The 18,973-nt window shown below is 33.3% G+C and overlaps 3 protein-coding genes across 3 annotated transcripts; 2 read left to right on the forward strand and 1 right to left on the reverse strand.

The window, feature by feature from the left end:
• Nucleotides 1-5,784: 5,784 nt before the first annotated feature.
• PID (Protein kinase superfamily protein) lies at nucleotides 5,785-8,292 on the forward strand. Its single transcript, XM_028074884.2, has 2 exons — nucleotides 5,785-6,468; nucleotides 7,346-8,292. The coding sequence occupies exons 1-2, from the start codon at nucleotides 5,915-5,917 to the stop codon at nucleotides 8,139-8,141; spliced, it is 1,350 nt and encodes a 449-aa protein (XP_027930685.1). The 5' UTR covers nucleotides 5,785-5,914; the 3' UTR covers nucleotides 8,142-8,292.
• Nucleotides 8,293-13,332: 5,040 nt separating this feature from the next.
• Nucleotides 13,333-15,148, forward strand: LOC114186859 (myosin heavy chain-like protein). Its single transcript, XM_028074901.2, has 3 exons — nucleotides 13,333-13,520; nucleotides 13,635-13,743; nucleotides 13,947-15,148. The coding sequence occupies exons 2-3, from the start codon at nucleotides 13,653-13,655 to the stop codon at nucleotides 14,753-14,755; spliced, it is 900 nt and encodes a 299-aa protein (XP_027930702.1). The 5' UTR covers nucleotides 13,333-13,520; nucleotides 13,635-13,652; the 3' UTR covers nucleotides 14,756-15,148.
• A 39-nt stretch (nucleotides 15,149-15,187) lies between these two features.
• Nucleotides 15,188-17,932, reverse strand: LOC114186858 (Tetratricopeptide repeat (TPR)-like superfamily protein). The gene is made up of 2 exons (XM_028074900.2): nucleotides 15,914-17,932; nucleotides 15,188-15,667 (listed from the first exon to the last, which is right to left on the reverse strand). Exon 1 carries the CDS (start codon nucleotides 17,810-17,812, stop codon nucleotides 15,977-15,979), a length of 1,836 nt encoding a protein of 611 aa, XP_027930701.1. The 5' UTR covers nucleotides 17,813-17,932; the 3' UTR covers nucleotides 15,188-15,667; nucleotides 15,914-15,976.
• Between the last annotated feature and the right edge of the window lie 1,041 nt (nucleotides 17,933-18,973).

Consider the following 18,973-nt stretch of genomic DNA (forward strand, 5'->3'; position numbering starts at 1 on the left):
ACAAAATGCAGTGATGTATAATATTTTGACTTGTTCATATCACGCAAATTAATGGAAGGGCCAAGAAATTAATATCCCAAGAGGCTATGGAGGTATCCAACTTGATTGTGTCGTTATTGTACAACATTCGATTTGCCTATTTAACAAGTTGGTTCGGAAGAAGAAGAAAGTGAGTGCCCCCATTCAATTTTGCAAGCCAAGAAGAACATTATCCTTCAACATTTTCTATTTTTCAAGATCCCTTTACACTCATCTCGAAAACCAAACCACCAACAGTAAGAAGTACTATGAACACAGTTGTGTGACCTGCGATTTAGAAAGCAAGCACAGTCCCCAGTTGGAACAATACACTATTCTCTCCTCAAATAAAAGCTACACAACAGTTAAACCATCAATTATGTTCAACTTTTAGGTTTAATTATTAACCCATTATTTATTTTAATTCAATTTAGCTATCCAAGCAACAAATACTAGCTTTTAAATTTAATGAACAGATATACCTGTAAGATGATTTTTAGACCGAATGAATTTTTTGATTGGAAATGGTTAAAATGATTTATTAAGAATAATATTAATAGAAATAAAATGGAGCATTGCAGGGTGAGAGTGGTACTGGTCATTTTATTGCACAGAGGAAGAGTTGCAATCTGTGTGACACAGTTTGTCTTATGGTCGGTCCATCAATGCAGCGGGAATATTGCTGCCCCTGTTTTTCACTCTCTCTCATATCATTCTCTTAATATATACATTAAAATCTCACCATATTTAAATAAAAATTAATTAAATTTAAAAAACACAACACTTATAAAGAAACAAATGTAATAATTTAAGAAAATAAGATTGCCGCGATATTTATTATAACAATATTATATCATATAGTCATGAGAATATGTTTTTAATTAACGAGAAAAGCAAGTACTTACTTTCATCCATTTCATCTTAATTAAATCATACATATTAAGAAAAAACAATTATACGTCAGTGAATAGAATAATTTCGTTAAGACGTCTTTAAATCTTCTTTATATATATAAAAATTACAGTATTATATGTAGTTGTTTTATTTAATTGGTTTGCAACATGGAATATATCAATTATTGTTGAACAATATCCGCTCTCACCTATTTAGTTTTTTATTAATAATAAAGAAAAGAGTGAGTATTTACTGAGGATAGAATGAGATTGTAATTACTGTATTGAGAGAAGTAGCTAACATTTAATCTGAAAAATTACAAAAAGATTAAACCACTATAAAATGGAAAATTTAATATAAGATCGTGTTGATTATAATTAGTGTATATCACAACATATATATAAATTCAAGCAACACAGATAGAAGATGTATATATAAATTATAATATATATATAATTATTTTGAGACGTTATGAGAATCTAAAAAGTAGGATGCACATGATACACATATGCCAGAAGTTCTGCTACTCATATATTAACGTCATACTCATTATAATATTTTTAGGTCTGAGGTTAGTGTGCATCCTGGGTCCTCAATTATTGTCATCAAGAATTTCATGTCAGTAAATGATAAAACCTCAGAGAGAGTTGCCAGAGAAGGTGACAGCTTCTGAAACAAACAGGTAAATTTCTTCCACAAATCTCTTTTTTAAGTGTAATTACAATTTCACCTTTTACCTAAATTTGAATGATTTTGTGATCTTTTCTTAGGCAAAATTAAGTTCTTCTTGTCTGTCAATCCAATAATTGGTTCCTCTTACTCATCATACTGTTACCAGTTGCTGCATATATAGATGAGAGAGTTCTATAGTTAGTTTCGGAAAACATTTGCAGAAGCTTCCTTTTGAGTTGTCTAACTTATTTTATGAAAAAACCAGATTGAATAATTTCATGGTAAATTATTGACCTAAAGATTGAATAATTTCAAATATAGAAAGAGCCGGGTTAATCATTCACCACGATCGAAACCCTATTTCTGGAGTTGAAGCATTTTTCCGTTTAGGGTTTCTCAACCCACTAATAAAATGATGATTATGTGATTTATAATTGTAGAAAAAAGGTAAATAAACTGTTGCATTATCTTGAGTGACAAGAAGTAAAAAAGGAGAAGTGATTGTTGTGACGTGAGTTAGTAGTAAAAGCTTGGTTGGGTAAGAAATTTGGTGGTGGTTCAGATTTTGTCATGAAGCTGAGTAGAAAACAAAGGGTGATGAATATGGTGAGCGTTTTGGGAAGAAAAGGGTATGGACCCATGGCACCAAGAATTCCACTTGATGCACTTTTTGCTGGTCTTTCTGAAAACATGAACAAAACGATGGGTCCCTTTGCATCGATTTCTTGTGAATCTGCTTCCAACAAAAGGATGAAATAATTGAAAAATGATGTATCCTTGATCAAGTGGAGGGACCCTCTCTCTGTTGCTTCCAATCAACATAACAACATGCCATGCATGCACTCTTTTTCTTTACCCATCCAATTATCTCTTCACTTTCACTTCATTACGTTGCCATTCCCTTAACTAATTCGACAACATTTTTAATGCCCATCAACTTAATTGTCATTTCTTTCTACTTAAAACAAACATCACACTTTCATGCATTCAATTAAGGACAAATATACTATTTTGCTAAAAAACCAATACTTTCCTTCTCGTCCTTTTCATCCATCTCATGTTTTTTTATGAACTCCAAGAAAACATTAATTATGTTTTTTTTTAACTAATTAAGAAATCAAAATCAAAGATTTAGACTACGTAAGGATTAATTTTTATGATATATCGAAAAAATGAAACTTGGCTTAATATAACAAAATTCGTGTACGAATTTATTTATTTTTGTTAAGTAACTTAATTACTTTAAGAAAATATAAGCACAGACAAACCCATCTATTAGACTGTTGGTGATGTGTTATTGCTTAATTATACTCTTGTATATATGCTTATCAAACTTTTGAGGACAAATAAGAGAGTTAATTATAGTAGCAGGGATAGATAGAAAAAAAAAATACAAAATAGAAAGTAAATAGGTCTAATAAGCGTTAATTAAGTATGTTTCTTAATATATGCATGTGGTCCTGATCTTATTAAACACACGAAAAATGAAAGTGCTCATTAATTAAATGATTGCAAAATAAATTGGAAATGATGTTTTCACGTTACAAAATGCCTTTATCTAATAAATTTATTTTGATGCTTAATGTTTTTGTCTGGGGGTCTATAATAATAAACATTAAGTACAATTGAATTAGAAGTGTTTCATATATAGCATTTTTTAAATATCTATATAGTTTCTTATTTTTGATAGAGATCTATACACATTAAAAGATATATTAATAAATTATATGTTATGTATAGTGTTGTAGCAATTATATGTTACATGATATGGATAGAACCTAAGACAATTGACGAGTACTTGATAGAATAATTTGTAAGTTATCCGTTATCGTAATCCTAAAGGATAAAGAAAAGAGGACCACAAAGGTGTTAGGGAACTTTTTCTTTAGCATTTGTCTAATCTTCCATGAAACACCTTCGGCCACCACAACCTCATCAATGGTGACATATTATGTATATATAGCTACACTATAGTTACCTTTTATGATCATCCACCACTTTAATTAATACAATTTAAACCAAAAAGGGGAACCCAACATTCTTACCTATTTAATAACATTTAAACCCTTCCGATTACCTTTATCATCATCCCCCAAACAAAACGGAGATGTCTTTTGGACCACAATATTATATGGTTTTTTTTTTTTTACCTAGATTTTGTGTTGATGTTTTCTATGTAACATATTCTTCATCTATAGTCAAACTCAACAGCAAACCATTACATATACATGCTACAACCACACGCGATTGCAAACTTTATTAGAATCATTGAGGACGTCCACATCACTAACTTTCTTTTCTCAACAAAGAAAATTTTTCTTATAAAAAAAATATAAGATATTCCATCTTTAGTAAACATTTTAATTTACTTATAACACTTCATGCATGCATGCATTAGAAGAACCACAAAAGATATCTTTTTTATATATATGGTTAATAGTCGTGTAAGATAATGCAAGAAACTTGTATAATTTAATTATAAACTATGTCATTATAAACTTTAAGATTATTACTTGTTGGAATAAAAATGCAAAGATAAAGTTTTATATCGAATAAAACTTAATGTATAAGTGAAACAAAATTTTATTAAATGTCGAGTGCGGAGAAGCTTATAAAAACGTCCTTGACTTGTAAAAACCAAAATTCGAAATGTTAAAAACCACAACTAAAGCGTGGATGCAACTTTTCGAAATAAATGTTGTCTGAAGCAGTTGATCAGAAGTTGCTTTTACTGTGGCTAAAACTACCTTCTGCACTCATTTTTTAACATAAAATGATTGTACTACAAATGTAACACTAAACACATGCAAAGTTTGGTGGCACAAGGGCCTTCCTTGGCAGAAAACTGGTGCACAGCTCATATTGTCCTAGAAAATATTACACATCACACAAGTGTATGCGTATAAATATTGTTGAAGAATTGATTTTGCATCGTGTGGTGGAAGCTAAGAATTTTGGTTGGGGAAGAACGTTAAGAGCGAAAAGTGTGGCACAAGAAGATTCCCATGCAGATGCAGTAGCTTGAAAAGGTTAAAAGTCTGAATTTGAGAGGTCAGGTCAGCACTTACGTTTGGGCCAATGTGGTACTATTGATTGGTCCTACCTCTGTTCACAATGTTTTTAATTGTTAGTACTTGCGTCCAAACATGCCCCACATTTCTCTCTCACACTCAACTTCTGCCCAAAACCCTGCTCTACCATTCGTATCTATAGATTAACACATTTGATTCAACATTATCACTCACTATGTCTCGGCATCTACAGCCATTACTTTCTCTCTCCACACACTTCATTCTCATTCTTCTTCATCATCTTTTTGCTTATACCTACAAATTTCTAATCAACTTTAATACCTGTTGTTCAGTACTGCTAATTGAGACTTCTAGTCCCGCAACAGTATTTTCTGCACCAAATTCGAAACCATCTGGAGAGGATACAAATTCCGAATTTCTAAGCCACAAAGTTCAGAGCTCTTTAATTCTTCTCGCTAATCTATGCTGTGGTTTTTCAAGTCCATGTTTTTGTTTCATGGTTGCTCTAAAGAGTAGTTACGTGTCAAAAGGTGTGACCAGGTTCGAAAAGAATCAGGCCTCCGTACCTTTTTTTTTATTGTAGAAATGGATTGACTCACTAACTATTGAATTATAGTTAGTTCCAATTTATTATCAACTTGTATCATGTCGGTATATATTCAATGCTTAAACTTAGGTGTAGTGTAGGGGCCTAGTTACTACTATTTGTCCACGCAAATGTTTTCTTTTTAAAATAATACAAATAACTAATTTATTCATTATATGTCCTCCAAACCTTATTATATAAATTCTTCAATTCTTGATGTTCTTATATTTCACATGTCCAGATTAATTTCAGCTCCTTCTACAGATTAGAGTCCCCAATTAAATTCTTATTTCTTGATGTTGGTAGCAGATACATGCATGTGTGGTTAGTCCAATAATATTTATGCGGGGTTAAAGAATAAAGCAGGATTGAATAGGAGCCGATATTTTGCGATTAGTGAGAGAGAGACATGGTTGATCCCTGTAGGGCAGGTTTGTCACTGAAATAATGAGAGAGAAAAAATAAGAGAATCAGAAAAGGAGTGGAAAAAAATAAACGTAACATTAACAAGAGCGGTACTACACGCCCAGGCCCACATCGCTCAACCAACCAATCCCTCCACTTCCAAACCAAAGCAACTGAACTGCACTGCACCTTCCCATAAATACCACACAACCACCCCTCCTTCTTCTCCAACGCTTCTCTCCTCTCTCTCTCTCTCTCTAATTTCTATGAACCCTAGGTGCCTTCTTTTCGCTGTTCTCGTTCCACCATGTTAATTGAGACTACCTGTGCTCGGGATTCTGGGATGAGTTCAGAGACTGTCAATTCAACGCAACGAACTTCCATGAGCAACGAGAGCGTTTGCAGCACCAGCTTCAGCCGCCTCTCCTTCGACCTCCCTCCCTCCTCCTCATCGCCGGAGAGCCTCTTCGTCAAACCGCACCGCTCCTCCGACTTCGCCTACTCAGCCATCCTCCGCCGCAAGTCCGCCCTCACCTTCCGCGACTTTCACCTCCTCCGCCGCATCGGCGCCGGCGACATCGGCACCGTGTACCTCTGCCGCCTCCGCCACGACGAGGATGAGTGCTTCTACGCGATGAAGGTGGTGGACAAGGAGGCCGTGGCGCTGAAGAAGAAGGCGCAGAGAGCGGAGATGGAGAGAAAGATTCTGAAGATGGTGGACCACCCCTTCCTCCCTACGCTCTACGCGGAGTTCGAGGCCTCTCATTTCTCTTGCATTGTGATGGAGTATTGCTCCGGTGGAGACTTGCACTCCCTCCGACACAACCACCCTAACAAACGCTTCTCTCTCTCCTCTGCCAGGTAACTTACCCATCGCCATCCTTTCTTGCTTTCTTCTTCTTTTCTTATCGTCGCCTCTTCTCTCCGTTTTTTTTTTCCCTCAATAATCTCACTCCGCCCATTTTAATACATTTTCTCTTTTGTCTTTTCATTTGCAAATACCTTCTTCCCATCAAACTATAATATTTTTTTACTTCTTCTTTCCGACTTGTCATAACATCATTTATACTTTATTGTTAATTAAAGTCAACAACTTTACACTCCTGTAATTCACTCCCAGCTCAACACTTACATCTGTAGCTGTCGGTCTTTCAATATAAAATTTCAATTTATGTTATAACTTTTTTTTAGAACCTGGTAAATATGTCTTTAACTATGGTATAACAGAATACCACCTTTTAAAAGTGGTTTTTTAATGCCTGCATTTAGTGGAAAAAAGAAAGTGTGCTTGTTCCTTGTTATATGGATTTTATAAACTAAAAAAAAAGAGTATAAAGTATAGCAAACGATGTTTAATATTAGAACAAAAATCTAGTTAAGCTGGTCTTTTCTATCATACAAGGTTTAAATAGTTGATTATTTATTTTTCTCACTTGGTCTAGTTATTATATTTTTATTTTTAATGTAGGAAATTTCTAATTTTGGAGTCAATTTGTCTTTGCAGAATCTATAATTAGCATATATAATATACAAAAATGTTAATAATATTATAAATTTAGAGGAAGTTGTTAAGATATGATTTGATGAGTATGAAGAGTATAAGGGAAAAAGGGAAAATAAGGAAAAAGAATAGAGTGGGGGAATTGAAGGAAGTGTTTTGTTAATTTGGAGAAAGATGTATAGTTGAGTTAGTGTTTATTAATAGGTACACATGCACTAATATTCTTGTTTGTTACAGGTTTTACGCGGCTGAAGTACTGGTGGCGTTGGAGTATCTCCACATGCTGGGAATAATCTACAGGGATCTAAAGCCAGAAAACGTGTTGGTCAGATCGGACGGTCACATCATGCTTTCTGATTTCGATCTCTCTCTCTGCTCCCATGCAATCCCCGCCGTTGAATCCCCTGACTCTTCACTAGATCCTGCATTCACACGCACGTTACCCTACACCCGTCAGTACTCCACTCCCTTCTCCTGCCTCTCCAACCGCGTCTTCCGCTCCAGGAAGGTCCAAACCCTCCAACCCAACCGCCTCTTCGTGGCCGAACCGGTGGGGGCTCGCTCCTGCTCCTTCGTCGGAACACACGAGTACGTCTCACCGGAAGTCGCCTCCGGAAACTCCCACGGCAACGCCGTCGACTGGTGGTCCTTCGGGATATTTATCTTCGAGATGGTGTACGGTCGCACACCCTTCGCGGGCCCATCGAACGAGGCTACGCTGCGCAACATCATTAAAAACCCCCTCGCCTTTCCCACCGCCACGCCCTCCACCACGCTTGAAATGCACGCGCGGGACCTCATCTCCGGGTTGCTCAACAAGGACCCGAACCGCAGGCTTGGGTCTAAGCGCGGCGCCGCCGACGTCAAGAAGCACCCTTTCTTCGCGGGGCTCAATCTGGCGCTCATACGAATGGTGACGCCGCCGGAGGTTCCCTCCCTCAGAAGACAAAAAACGACGCTGTTTTACCCCGCTAACGATAACGGCAACTTAAATAATAGTAGACATGAGCTAACGGCGTTTGATTACTTTTGAAAATCCAACGATGGAGGCTGTCTGCGCCACGTGTTGAGTCGGTGCCACCCAGATTTTGTAATTGGCAGATGACTTATGTGTATAATCTTGAGCTGTCCTTTCTTTTTGTACCCTTCTTTTACTTCTAATATAATTTCATACTTACATTCTACTTTCTTTTCACCTTTATCTATATATTTTTGCATCTCTATAATATTATGATAAGGTAGATAGATCAATGAAAACAACTTCATTCTTGATTTCTCTGCTTAGATGGTTTTGTTTTGATTTCTCCATAAAATCAATTCAACACGGATTGTTCAGTGCACGCAAAGATATGAGACGAAGCATGCCCAAAGCTACTGCAAGTGAAATATTACATCATTACTTTATTATAATAATAAAATTAAAATTTAAACTTCATGCAAATTACCTTACCCTCTATTAGTAGCTTCATCTTTGTGGGTTAGAGGTGTACAATGATGCATTGACGTATCACTTTATGAGTTGAATAACTCATTAAATTCATCAGATAATGACAAAACAACAATTACTATATGACACTGTAAATTTTACATTAATAGTAAAATCCTACAAAAAAATATATTGGAATTGTTAGGGAATAACCAATTATGATATTTGGTAAATTATAATTTTTTTGTATTCCTACTACACCAATCTATTTAAAAGATTTGAAAGAATTATATAAAAAGACTCTGATTGATTCTACCCTGTTTCCTTGGAAGAGATGCTATCACAAATGTCAAACAAAACAGGAAGAAACTGTACAATTTACTGGTATATGTGTTGGTACAATGATGTTTGAAAAGAATACATATTTAAATTTTTTGAAGAAGATGAAAAAGTTTTGAAAAGGAATTTGTTGACAAACATGTAAGAAAGAAGAAGAAAATGGCATGAGAAAGATGGTAGAGAAGCTTTGGGAACTTGAGCTGGTTGATTAGGCTTTTAGTATGGCTTTTCAAAACGCCAAAGACCTACTCCTATTGCGTAGACTAGTTGAAAGTAAGAAGCATATTCATTGGTGAATGTGTGTGCATTGTGTCAAAAACTCTAAATAATCTAATTTTAGTTCAAATTTCTTGTTCTCAAATATTCCATATTCTTCCTAATTTTACACATATACGCAAAAGTTAGGCTTATGAACTGTCGTGCCTGTCCCTCCATCTCAAATCCATATCAGGATCAACACAACCCTTCCTAAACGTGACTTCTGCCCAACTCTACCATTATTTTTCACATGCATTTAACAAACCCAAAATTACCTCTATTAAATATTCCATTTATATTATTACAATATTCTTTCACATAAATTTTGTTTAATGCAAGAAGCTGAATGAAACTTCATTTTCAAAACCTTCCTAACTTCACTGTTTTTCTTTTTTCTTTATTTGGCGGAAGCATAAAGATATAATATCGCATCCTACAGGAAACGATGAAAGTGTGCGATTCGCGTAAAGAAATTGATGCAAGATGTTTTGACATGTCACAGCATGGCGTGTATAAATTAAGACAAAGTTGAAACTTTTACAAGTTGTGGAAGATGGATGAAGTAGCCCAGAATCGATTCCTCCCAGCTCATTCAAATTCTGTGTTTCTGCTTTCAAATGCCGTTTTCAGATTTTCAGGCTTTACAGATATGTACCATTCTCATCAAAAATAATTAACACTGTTTTATCCTCTTTTTGTGCCAGACATGTTTGTTCTCTCATGCATTACTCTTTCTTTCTAGAACGTTGTTGCAGGGGCTTCAATTAGCTCTTCACTTTCCTTGGCTTTCATTTTAACACCTCTATTTTATAATCAAGCTTCACACTTATCTCTTAAAACAAGTATATAGTTTGGGTGTGGCTTTTAAAAAATGTTTACATATAGCAAGAACAAAAATGTAATTACATATTCCATATTAATTTAGACTTCAGGCACACAAAAATTAACAGAGAATTTCGACTCGTTTTGCAAGCAGAAACATGACTAAAACTAAAACCTGGATCAGTGAGATAGGATTAATTATTAGAAATAAAACTTAAATTGTGATCAGAATAACAAGTCATGGATGCACCATGAAATAATTGCAACTCAGGATTCTCTTATCAAAAGATTATTTTTGTCTCGCACTTTATTCTTCTTTGCTGGATATACTTTATTTTTAATTTCTTAATTGTGGAATTGAATTTTTTTATAATTAAAATTTGTAAACAAAACTATTTCCATCCAGTCAAGAATAATTTGGTTTATTTATTTTTTTACTTAAAAACTACTTTAAATAAAAAATTTAAAACAAAGTGTAAATTATGGGTTGAACGTTTTATTTTTTTTAAGATAAAAAAATATTCTAATTATCAACTTATATCTTTTAATCGATACAAAATGGAAAATAGATGAAAAGGGAAACTATGAGAAGAATACTTAATTAATTTTTCTCAAAAATAAAAGACAAATTATGGCTCAAAATATCTTTATTTTATGTATAAAAACGTTTATTACACCAAAATATGTAAATTATAATAATTATTGTGTATAAATTATTATTCTATCACTGTTGCAAATATACACAATTTATATCAAGGAAATTTTTTTTTTTAATATTCTCATTATGTTTTCTAAATTTATCTTTTAAAGAAATTTTTTTTTTAAATCTATACTACTATATATGTGTAAACATTTTTTTATTATTTAAATAATTTTAAAAAAAATTAATTAAAATAATTATTTTGTCAATTTTATTGTTTAAATAATTATTTTTATAAATATAATAATAATAATTTTATTTATTTTTTGTCATAAAAATAAAAATAAACCGTGCATTTAATCTTGAGTTATAAAAAAAAGTAGATCAAAATTTGATGATCTATATCAAATACTGTTTCGAACTTTTTTGAGAATCAGCGTTCATTAGGTTTATTTCCTGTTATGTTGTATTTCCTGTTTCGAACTTGTCTTGTTTAACTTGTTCCTGATATATTATTTCATCAACTTTTTAGCTATAAATATTTTTTAATTTAATTTAGAATATAATTTTATGCAAACAAACATAATAAACTATACGTATATATTTAGAAATATAATAAATATATTAATTCTAAATTTCACTGTGACTATAATTTATTATAATGGGATAGTTATTGCAAAACAACAATAATTGTAACATATAATAAAATAAATTAAATAAATAAAGATTTGAGGTCATTTATGTTGTAGATTTAACTCTAGATTGAGAACTTGTGAATAAATATTAAGTAAGATGAAATAGTTTTGTATATTTTTGTAATCATACTGAAACTTGTTTATTTCGAGTAATCACTATAAAAATTATTCAGAATAAATAGTAAGATGAATTAGTTTGGTATATTTTTCTAATCATATTGAAACTTATTATTTCGAGTAGTCACTGAAAATTATTTAAAGATTTAAAAAATAAAAGCATAAATAATATATATATATATAATTTAATTAGTTTATATATTTATTTTGTTTTATAATATCTATTTTTCTTTTTTTTATCTTTTATATGAAATGAGATGTTAGAACAAATTTAATAAATAAGAATGTCAAACTGTCCAATTTTGTTTATTGTAGTCATTTTATCAATATTTTCTAGTACAAACATGAATATAAACATAATTGTAAATTTTGTCATGTTCCCTAAATTATAATTTCTAACATTTTTCTCATATATAAAAACACTAATTATACTTGAAGGAGTTATTAACATTTTATTTTTTCTGAAAAAGTATACTATTCTAATTATCAAACAGATATAACTTTCTTCTCACCGAAAAAAAAAATCCATTTGTAAAGATTAGAAGTTTTTTGACAGAAATAGTTGGAAATGAAGTGAAAGCAAAGAAGAGCATGATGGCGGTGAGTGACGGTAACGCGGAAAGGAGTGAAGAGGTTTAGAAATTGACACGTGGCTGTGAATCTTGAAAGAGAAGAGAAAGAAATAGTAAATTAGCTGTGACAATGTCCATGTGAACTTTAAACCCATGTCTCCTCCCTTCATCACATATACAATCTCACTCACCTTTCTTCTACTCAAATATTTTTTTCTTCAATTATTCACATTTATAAATCTTTAAGTTTTATTATTCATTATAAAAGAATCAATATATATCACAACATAAGTTTAATTAAATTAAGAAGGCTTAATTAAATATTAACCTCATCATAAAGTTATTTCTTTTTTTTTTTAGTTTATTAAGCTTTAAAATAAAATTTTGTTAATTAAAGTTGTTTTATTACTTAACTTCTTCTCTTCTTTTTTTTAACTGAATGAGGTAGTTATTATTTATTTATTTATTTTCTTAAATATAAAACAACAAAAAATTACTTATTATTTTACATTAATCCAATAACAAATTAAATTCTATAAAACAAAAGGTGATTGAAAAATTTTATATTTGAAGTAAATGTACTTAAATTTCTTTTTGGTTACACTCTTTAAATATATAATTTCTTATTTAACTTTTAAATTGTGTGTTTTAAAAAGTGACCCATAAAAAAGGTTGAATTCATTTTTTAGAAATAAAATATACGTATTAGAGTGCCTTGATAAAACATATTATTGGCCTTTTTTCATATAAAATAACTAATAAGTTTAATTATAGAGTACTTGGGGTATAAAGATTATATGCATGTTTTTTTGTTACAAATTACCAAGTGGTAAGTTTATTGCTTTTAAAATAACAGCTATTGTAACATTTAACTTAAGTTATATTTTTTTCACATATAAACAAAAAAATAATCCCTCATGAATTCAATAAATGTGAAAATTAGGTGAACTTAGTACAAGTAAATTTTAATTCGGTGCTACTGTTTTCAAAATACGACCATTTTAAAATTTAGACATAATTGTCAATAAACATAATTTGAGAGTAATTTAGAAAAAGTGGCCCCGTATTGTATGAAAACAATAATGTTAACTAAATTTAACAATTAGTCTTAATTAATGTGAAAATAGTTATTTTTGTTTAGAATTAAGTTTACAAGTAGGACATAGCATTTTAGCAACTGCTTGAACGGTGAAGCATAAAAAACATAAAATAAGTATTGTTATGTTAAAAATAAGGTTGTATTAGTATTAGTGTGTAAATTATGCAGACAAAGTAGGAATCAAAAAATTTCAGTGAAAATCTATCTTAGGAAGGAGAGAATTTACTCAAATTTGGTTTGCGGCCTTGGAGAAAGACAAAACCAATGAAAAAGTCAAACTCAAAGCAATAATTGCGCATCCACCATGAACCACTGCATCTCCCATTTGAACTAACACCATCATAATATTACAAACTATATTACAAATCAACAAATAACAACATCAACTTTTTCATACCGCAAGAGATTGGAAGGGGGAGAAGAACGAAAACAAACTACACAAAAGTAATATCTTTTTCTTGGATCTCAAAAAAATAACATTTCTTATGTTCATCCTCCATTCTTCTGTTACACAGTTCTCTTTGTTTATCATATCTTATTCCAAATGTTGTTTTGTAGCTTGTTGCAGGATATAACATGGATCATATCCGGTCATATTCATCACCGCATTTTCTTTCTTCGGCAAGTAACTTCGCTGGACAGCCAGAAGAAGAACGCGGGTTGGAAGGTAATTTCTTCCATGGGTTACACCCTTTATTTTTCCTTCATTTTTTCATTTTTGGATCCAAAATGGCATGTCCTATCATCTTAGAATGTTAAAATAAAATGGACACAACAATTTCAATTGATTAATCATTCCACAACATTAGGTTAGACATGTTTGTGAATAAAAATGATGATCCTTATTTAATGTTCCATTTTCTGTTATAGGCCTTGCCACGCGTGTGAAGTTGTTACTGAAGCTAATTCAAGATCATAATGGGTCTGGCACAAAAGAACACGTTGAGCGAAAGGACCAAAGGGTGAATGGAATGATGCTTATCCTGGATGAGGTTAGGAACAAGGTTCAAACGATTCAATCTACAAACAAGAGAAGAGCTGAACTCAGGAGATGTAAAACTGACCTTAGGACCGTTCCAACTTCTAAGGACAAAAAACATCCCCCTGATGTGCCTATAGATGAGAAAGAGAAGCTGAAGAGAGAGCTTAACGCAAGCTTGGTGGCAAGACAGAGCCTTCACGCACTGTGTTCGAGCTTGGGAAAAGAAAAGCAAATTATGGCTTCTGAACTTGCAAGGAAGGCTCAAGAGTTGACAGAGTTGGAGGACCTCATTGGTGATCTAAAGGCACAGAATGACATGTTGATGGAGAAGTTGCATGAATGGAGCTCCGAACACAAGGAGAAGAAGAGTAATGTGGTGGAGATGGAATGCAACATAGTGCTAAGAGAGCGCAACAGGGTGCTTTCGGAGCAACTACAAAAGTCCATCGATGGTTATCGGTCTTTGAAGAGAAGAATAAGAGATCTTCAAGAGGAAAACAGGCAGATTCGTGACACGATGGAGCAAATGGATGAGGAAGTTGATGCAGGCATTAGCAGGCTAGGTAGCTTGATGGAAGAAAGGATGAAAACTAATAATGTAGGGAAAAATGAGATAAAAGATGAACTTTTAGCTTTGGGGCAAGTGCTTCATTCTCTCAAGATGAAAATCTCAAAATATACACAGAAGAGAACTTGATGTGATATGCCAAAAGCCCAATATCTTAATTCATCGAGGCAATGAAGAGAATCATGATTTACAGGGGAAGAGAATGGATGTTGTATCAATATACATCACCCTTTTAAGCATGCTCTAGTTTATTTCTTGCCTGCCTCGTCTATTTTCATATCTAGAAAGCATGCTCTTAGAATATCAGCACAAAGAGATTAGGGAGCCTTTAACCAATCAGTTGAATGTAAAATATGTTTAAGATGAGAGTCAAGAAGAGGTCAAAGAAGATAATGGTGACATTGCACATGTTTTTGAACATTAGTTCATTCAGATGTACACTGACCCGAGTGTTCTGCAAACCAGATTCCAGTTCTTTCTGTACGCATGTCCTAAATTCAATTTTTGTTCAGTATAGTCTAATCTATTTCTTGTGGAGCTTATAAATAAATACATTACTCATACCAGAAAATATGCTTGTGAAATTTACAAAACAAAATGTTACAGGAACCATATCAAACTGGCTCAAGAAGGATACGCTTACTACATAGATCCTTGCTTACTACACAGTCGAGATGCTTATTATTTTTACAGTAACTAGTATTTTGTGGTTTAATACATTGAAGTGTTGTGAATTTATACGAAGAATGTTACATTGAATTGGTAGAATGTGGAAAAAATGCAGATACCTGGTCTGCAAGATGATCAAGCTGGAGTGCAACAGTGTTGATTGCGCAATGCGCGTTTTGGATCTTAGCGTTGATACGCATCTGGATGAAGCGTCGTTCGATGCTGGAAGGGTCTTGGTCAACACCACTTTTTATCTGTCTTTCACTCCGCACGCGTCCAAAAACTCTCCATTTTGTCGCTCTTTGCCTCTGTACACCACTCTCTGTTCATCCACCCCCGTTTCCCCACTCAGCAGCACCTTCTTCACTTCCCCTGTCATTTCATTTCATGTCACGTCATTTTCACACTATACCCTCACCCAATTCCACTACCAACTTTTGCGTTTAACTATTTCAATTATCATCAAATCCTACCAATCTCCACACGTTTCCTCCCCAAACATTCAATATTTTTACCGTCCCTAGTTTTGGTTTGCATTTCTAATGTATTGATTCTTGAACTCAATTTATTAAAATTTTTTAAAATGAAAGCAAAGAATAAATAAAGGCAAAAACTCACCTGTTCATAAAATCTATTACATAAATCCACGCAATTGAAACGATGAATCATAATGTATACTTATTACCAGTAATCTTTACAGGAACATGAACCCCCTCTAAAATGGTGAAACCTACTGCGATCCCTGATAACTATCTCTCTATCATAAATCTTCGATATGAGTTTGATGGCCACATGACAATCTGCACAAACTCTTAAATTCTTCACAACCCTGATTGGGGTCCCGGGCGCTGTATTTAAGAGCATAAAAGCAATTGCAACTTTTTCACTATGATAAGACAAAGCTTGTTCCTTCTCCTCTTCCTCTATGTCTGCAAGCACATTTGCAGTAAGAGGAACATAACCTTCTAACTTCAACAATTCCGTAATCTTCTCTAGTAGCGCATATACATCCCGACTTTGTGGGTGAGATCTATCACCCATAGTAAATTCATAAACACGGTTACCCAACTCAACTAAACTATAACCTGGTGTTTTCTTAACACCATCCTTTAGCATTGACCTCCTTACAACTTGCACATCAGTCCAACGACGCTCAGAGGCATAAAGATTTGAAAGCAGCACATAGTCCCCACTATGTTTAGGCTCTAACTTCATTATGTGAGATCTTGCTATCTCTCCCAAATCCAAATGTCCATGTATAGTACATGCCCCTAATAAGGTCCTCCAAATAACTGCATTTGGCTGCACTGGCATGTTCTGAATGTACTCGTATGCTCGTTTCACTAAACCTGCTCTACTTAACAGATCCACCATGCAACCATAGTGTTCTATCCTAGGCATGATACCATATTCCTCTTCCATTCTTCTAAAGTAATTGAACCCTTCATCCAACATCCCACAATGGCTGCAAGCATACAAGACACCAACAAAAGTGATCTCACTAGGCACTAATCCTTGTCCCTCCATCTCTTTGAAAAGCTCAAGTGCTTCCTCACCAAACCCGTTAACAGCCAAGCCAACAATCAATGACGTCCAAGAAACTGCATTTCTTTCACTCATCTCACTGAACACTTGTTGAGCCTCCCTGATGGTCCCACACTTTGCATACAGATCCAACAATGAATTAATAACATACGAGTTCTCCCTCAAGCCGACCTTCAACAAGTACACATGGACCCTACGTCCTAGTTCAAGAGCACCAAGCTCAGCACAAGCAGATAACAAGCTAACCACAGTGAACCCATCGGGCTCCACGCCCTCCACAGTCATCTCCCTAAAGAGAGTCAAAGCTTCATTGGGCCTTCCATTAAGAGCAAACCCATTAATCACAGAATTCCAAGCCACGAGATCTCTTTCCTTCATTAACTCAAACACCTTGTACGCACTCTCAGTGCAACCACAAGCAGCATATATATGAAGCAAACTGTTCTGAACAAAAACCAACGAATGAAACCCATTTCTTATCGTGACTGAATGTATTGCTTCTCCCTCTCTAACATTCAATGACTTGGAAACAGCCTTCAAAAGAAAAGGGTAAGTGTGAGTGTCAGGTTGAACACAAGACACTATCATTTGGCGATACAAATGAAGTGCAGGGCTCGGGTTTTGACTTTCAGCATAGCCCCTGATCATGGTGTTCCACGTGAAGACGTTGGGGTTATGTATCATGGTGAATACGTTGTAAGCATAGGACATGGGTGCAGAAAGGGAGACAATGGTGAAAATAAGATGCTTGGCCATGTCAGGGTTGTGGAGTGAAACACCATGCCTAATGGAAAATGCATGAATTTGCCTTAGTTTCTTTTTCGAATAAGCACAGGATTGCAAGAGAGCAATGCACTTAGTGAGAAGGTAGTATGGCAGTGGGTTCTCTGGGGTGCTTGATAACAAGTTTGTAGCATGGAACTTTGATGTGGGACTGTGAACCAACGAACAAAGCTTATAGCACACCTTCATTTGGTTCCTCTCAGTCACACATCACACAAAAAGAGGCCGATTTCACGTACTTGCCGATATATGAGCTTAATGCAAAGTAAACTTAGGTCAAAGAAGCATGAATGAAAAGAACGTTAACAAGTTAGTCTGAGATGATTGATTACCCTATATATTATAAATTAATTGATTTTATCTATATTGAATTAGAATTTTAGAAATAATTAATAACCGAACGTCATGGAATTCGAAACGGAGATTGAGGGTGATATAGTCTCCCTCCCCAAAACATGAAACATTTAAAAAAAAATCACAACCACGATGATTTAGAAGTTATAAAGTGACTTAATTGTAAAGTTGAAATAAAAATGCAAAAAGTTATAGATGCAGCTCCTTCTACGAAAACTTAAAAGGTTACGAATTTGACTCAGTTCCAACTGTGTCAGACAAGCAGGTTGATTATAAACTTAAGTTATCCAGTTTAGATGCTCCAATGAAGATGGATTAATTTAATCTTGTATCATCAGACTCATCACAATACTCTTGAAGTAAAATCTAGAGTTTTTTATGCGAATAAAAGGTTGTTTAATGATATGATCAAGTCCATGTTGGGTTCACTACTTCGATTTAAAAATGGTAAATAAACTTGTTTCGTGGGAATGGTCTGAATCTGTTTTCATTTTAAAAAAATAATGCTCGTATTAACTGGGTATGGGTATGGAGAATTTCCAACTTTTTCAGTTGGATATGGGTATGAGATTTACATATTTCTCTCATATCTCCTTCCTCATTTAAATTATTAAAATATTCACAATTAATTAAAGTAACAATATATATATATATATATATATATATATTTTCTATTTTTTTATTTCTTTTAATTATTTAGTTTGTCATAAAGCTCATTTGCATCTCCGATATATTTTTCATCTTTTCATAACTTTCTTTTATGTAATTATATTAAGATAATGTATGTCAATTAAAATTTTTTTATGTTTCACATTTGAATATTTATATTATTTTTTAATATTTTTATTTATTGTATATTTTTCTTTTACATGAGAATGTTTAATACTCTCAACATTTCATTTACTAAGTAATATAAAAAAAATATTTACTTATTATTAATTTTTGTTTCATTTGAAATTTTGATTCGCTAAAACAATTTTTGTTATTTTTTCAACC

The sequence above is a fragment of the Vigna unguiculata genome, chromosome 6, assembly GCF_037176805.1.
Source record: "Vigna unguiculata cultivar grain cowpea cultivar isolate G323 ecotype 2 chromosome 6, ASM3717680v1, whole genome shotgun sequence".
Lineage (NCBI taxonomy): Eukaryota > Viridiplantae > Streptophyta > Magnoliopsida > Fabales > Fabaceae > Vigna > Vigna unguiculata.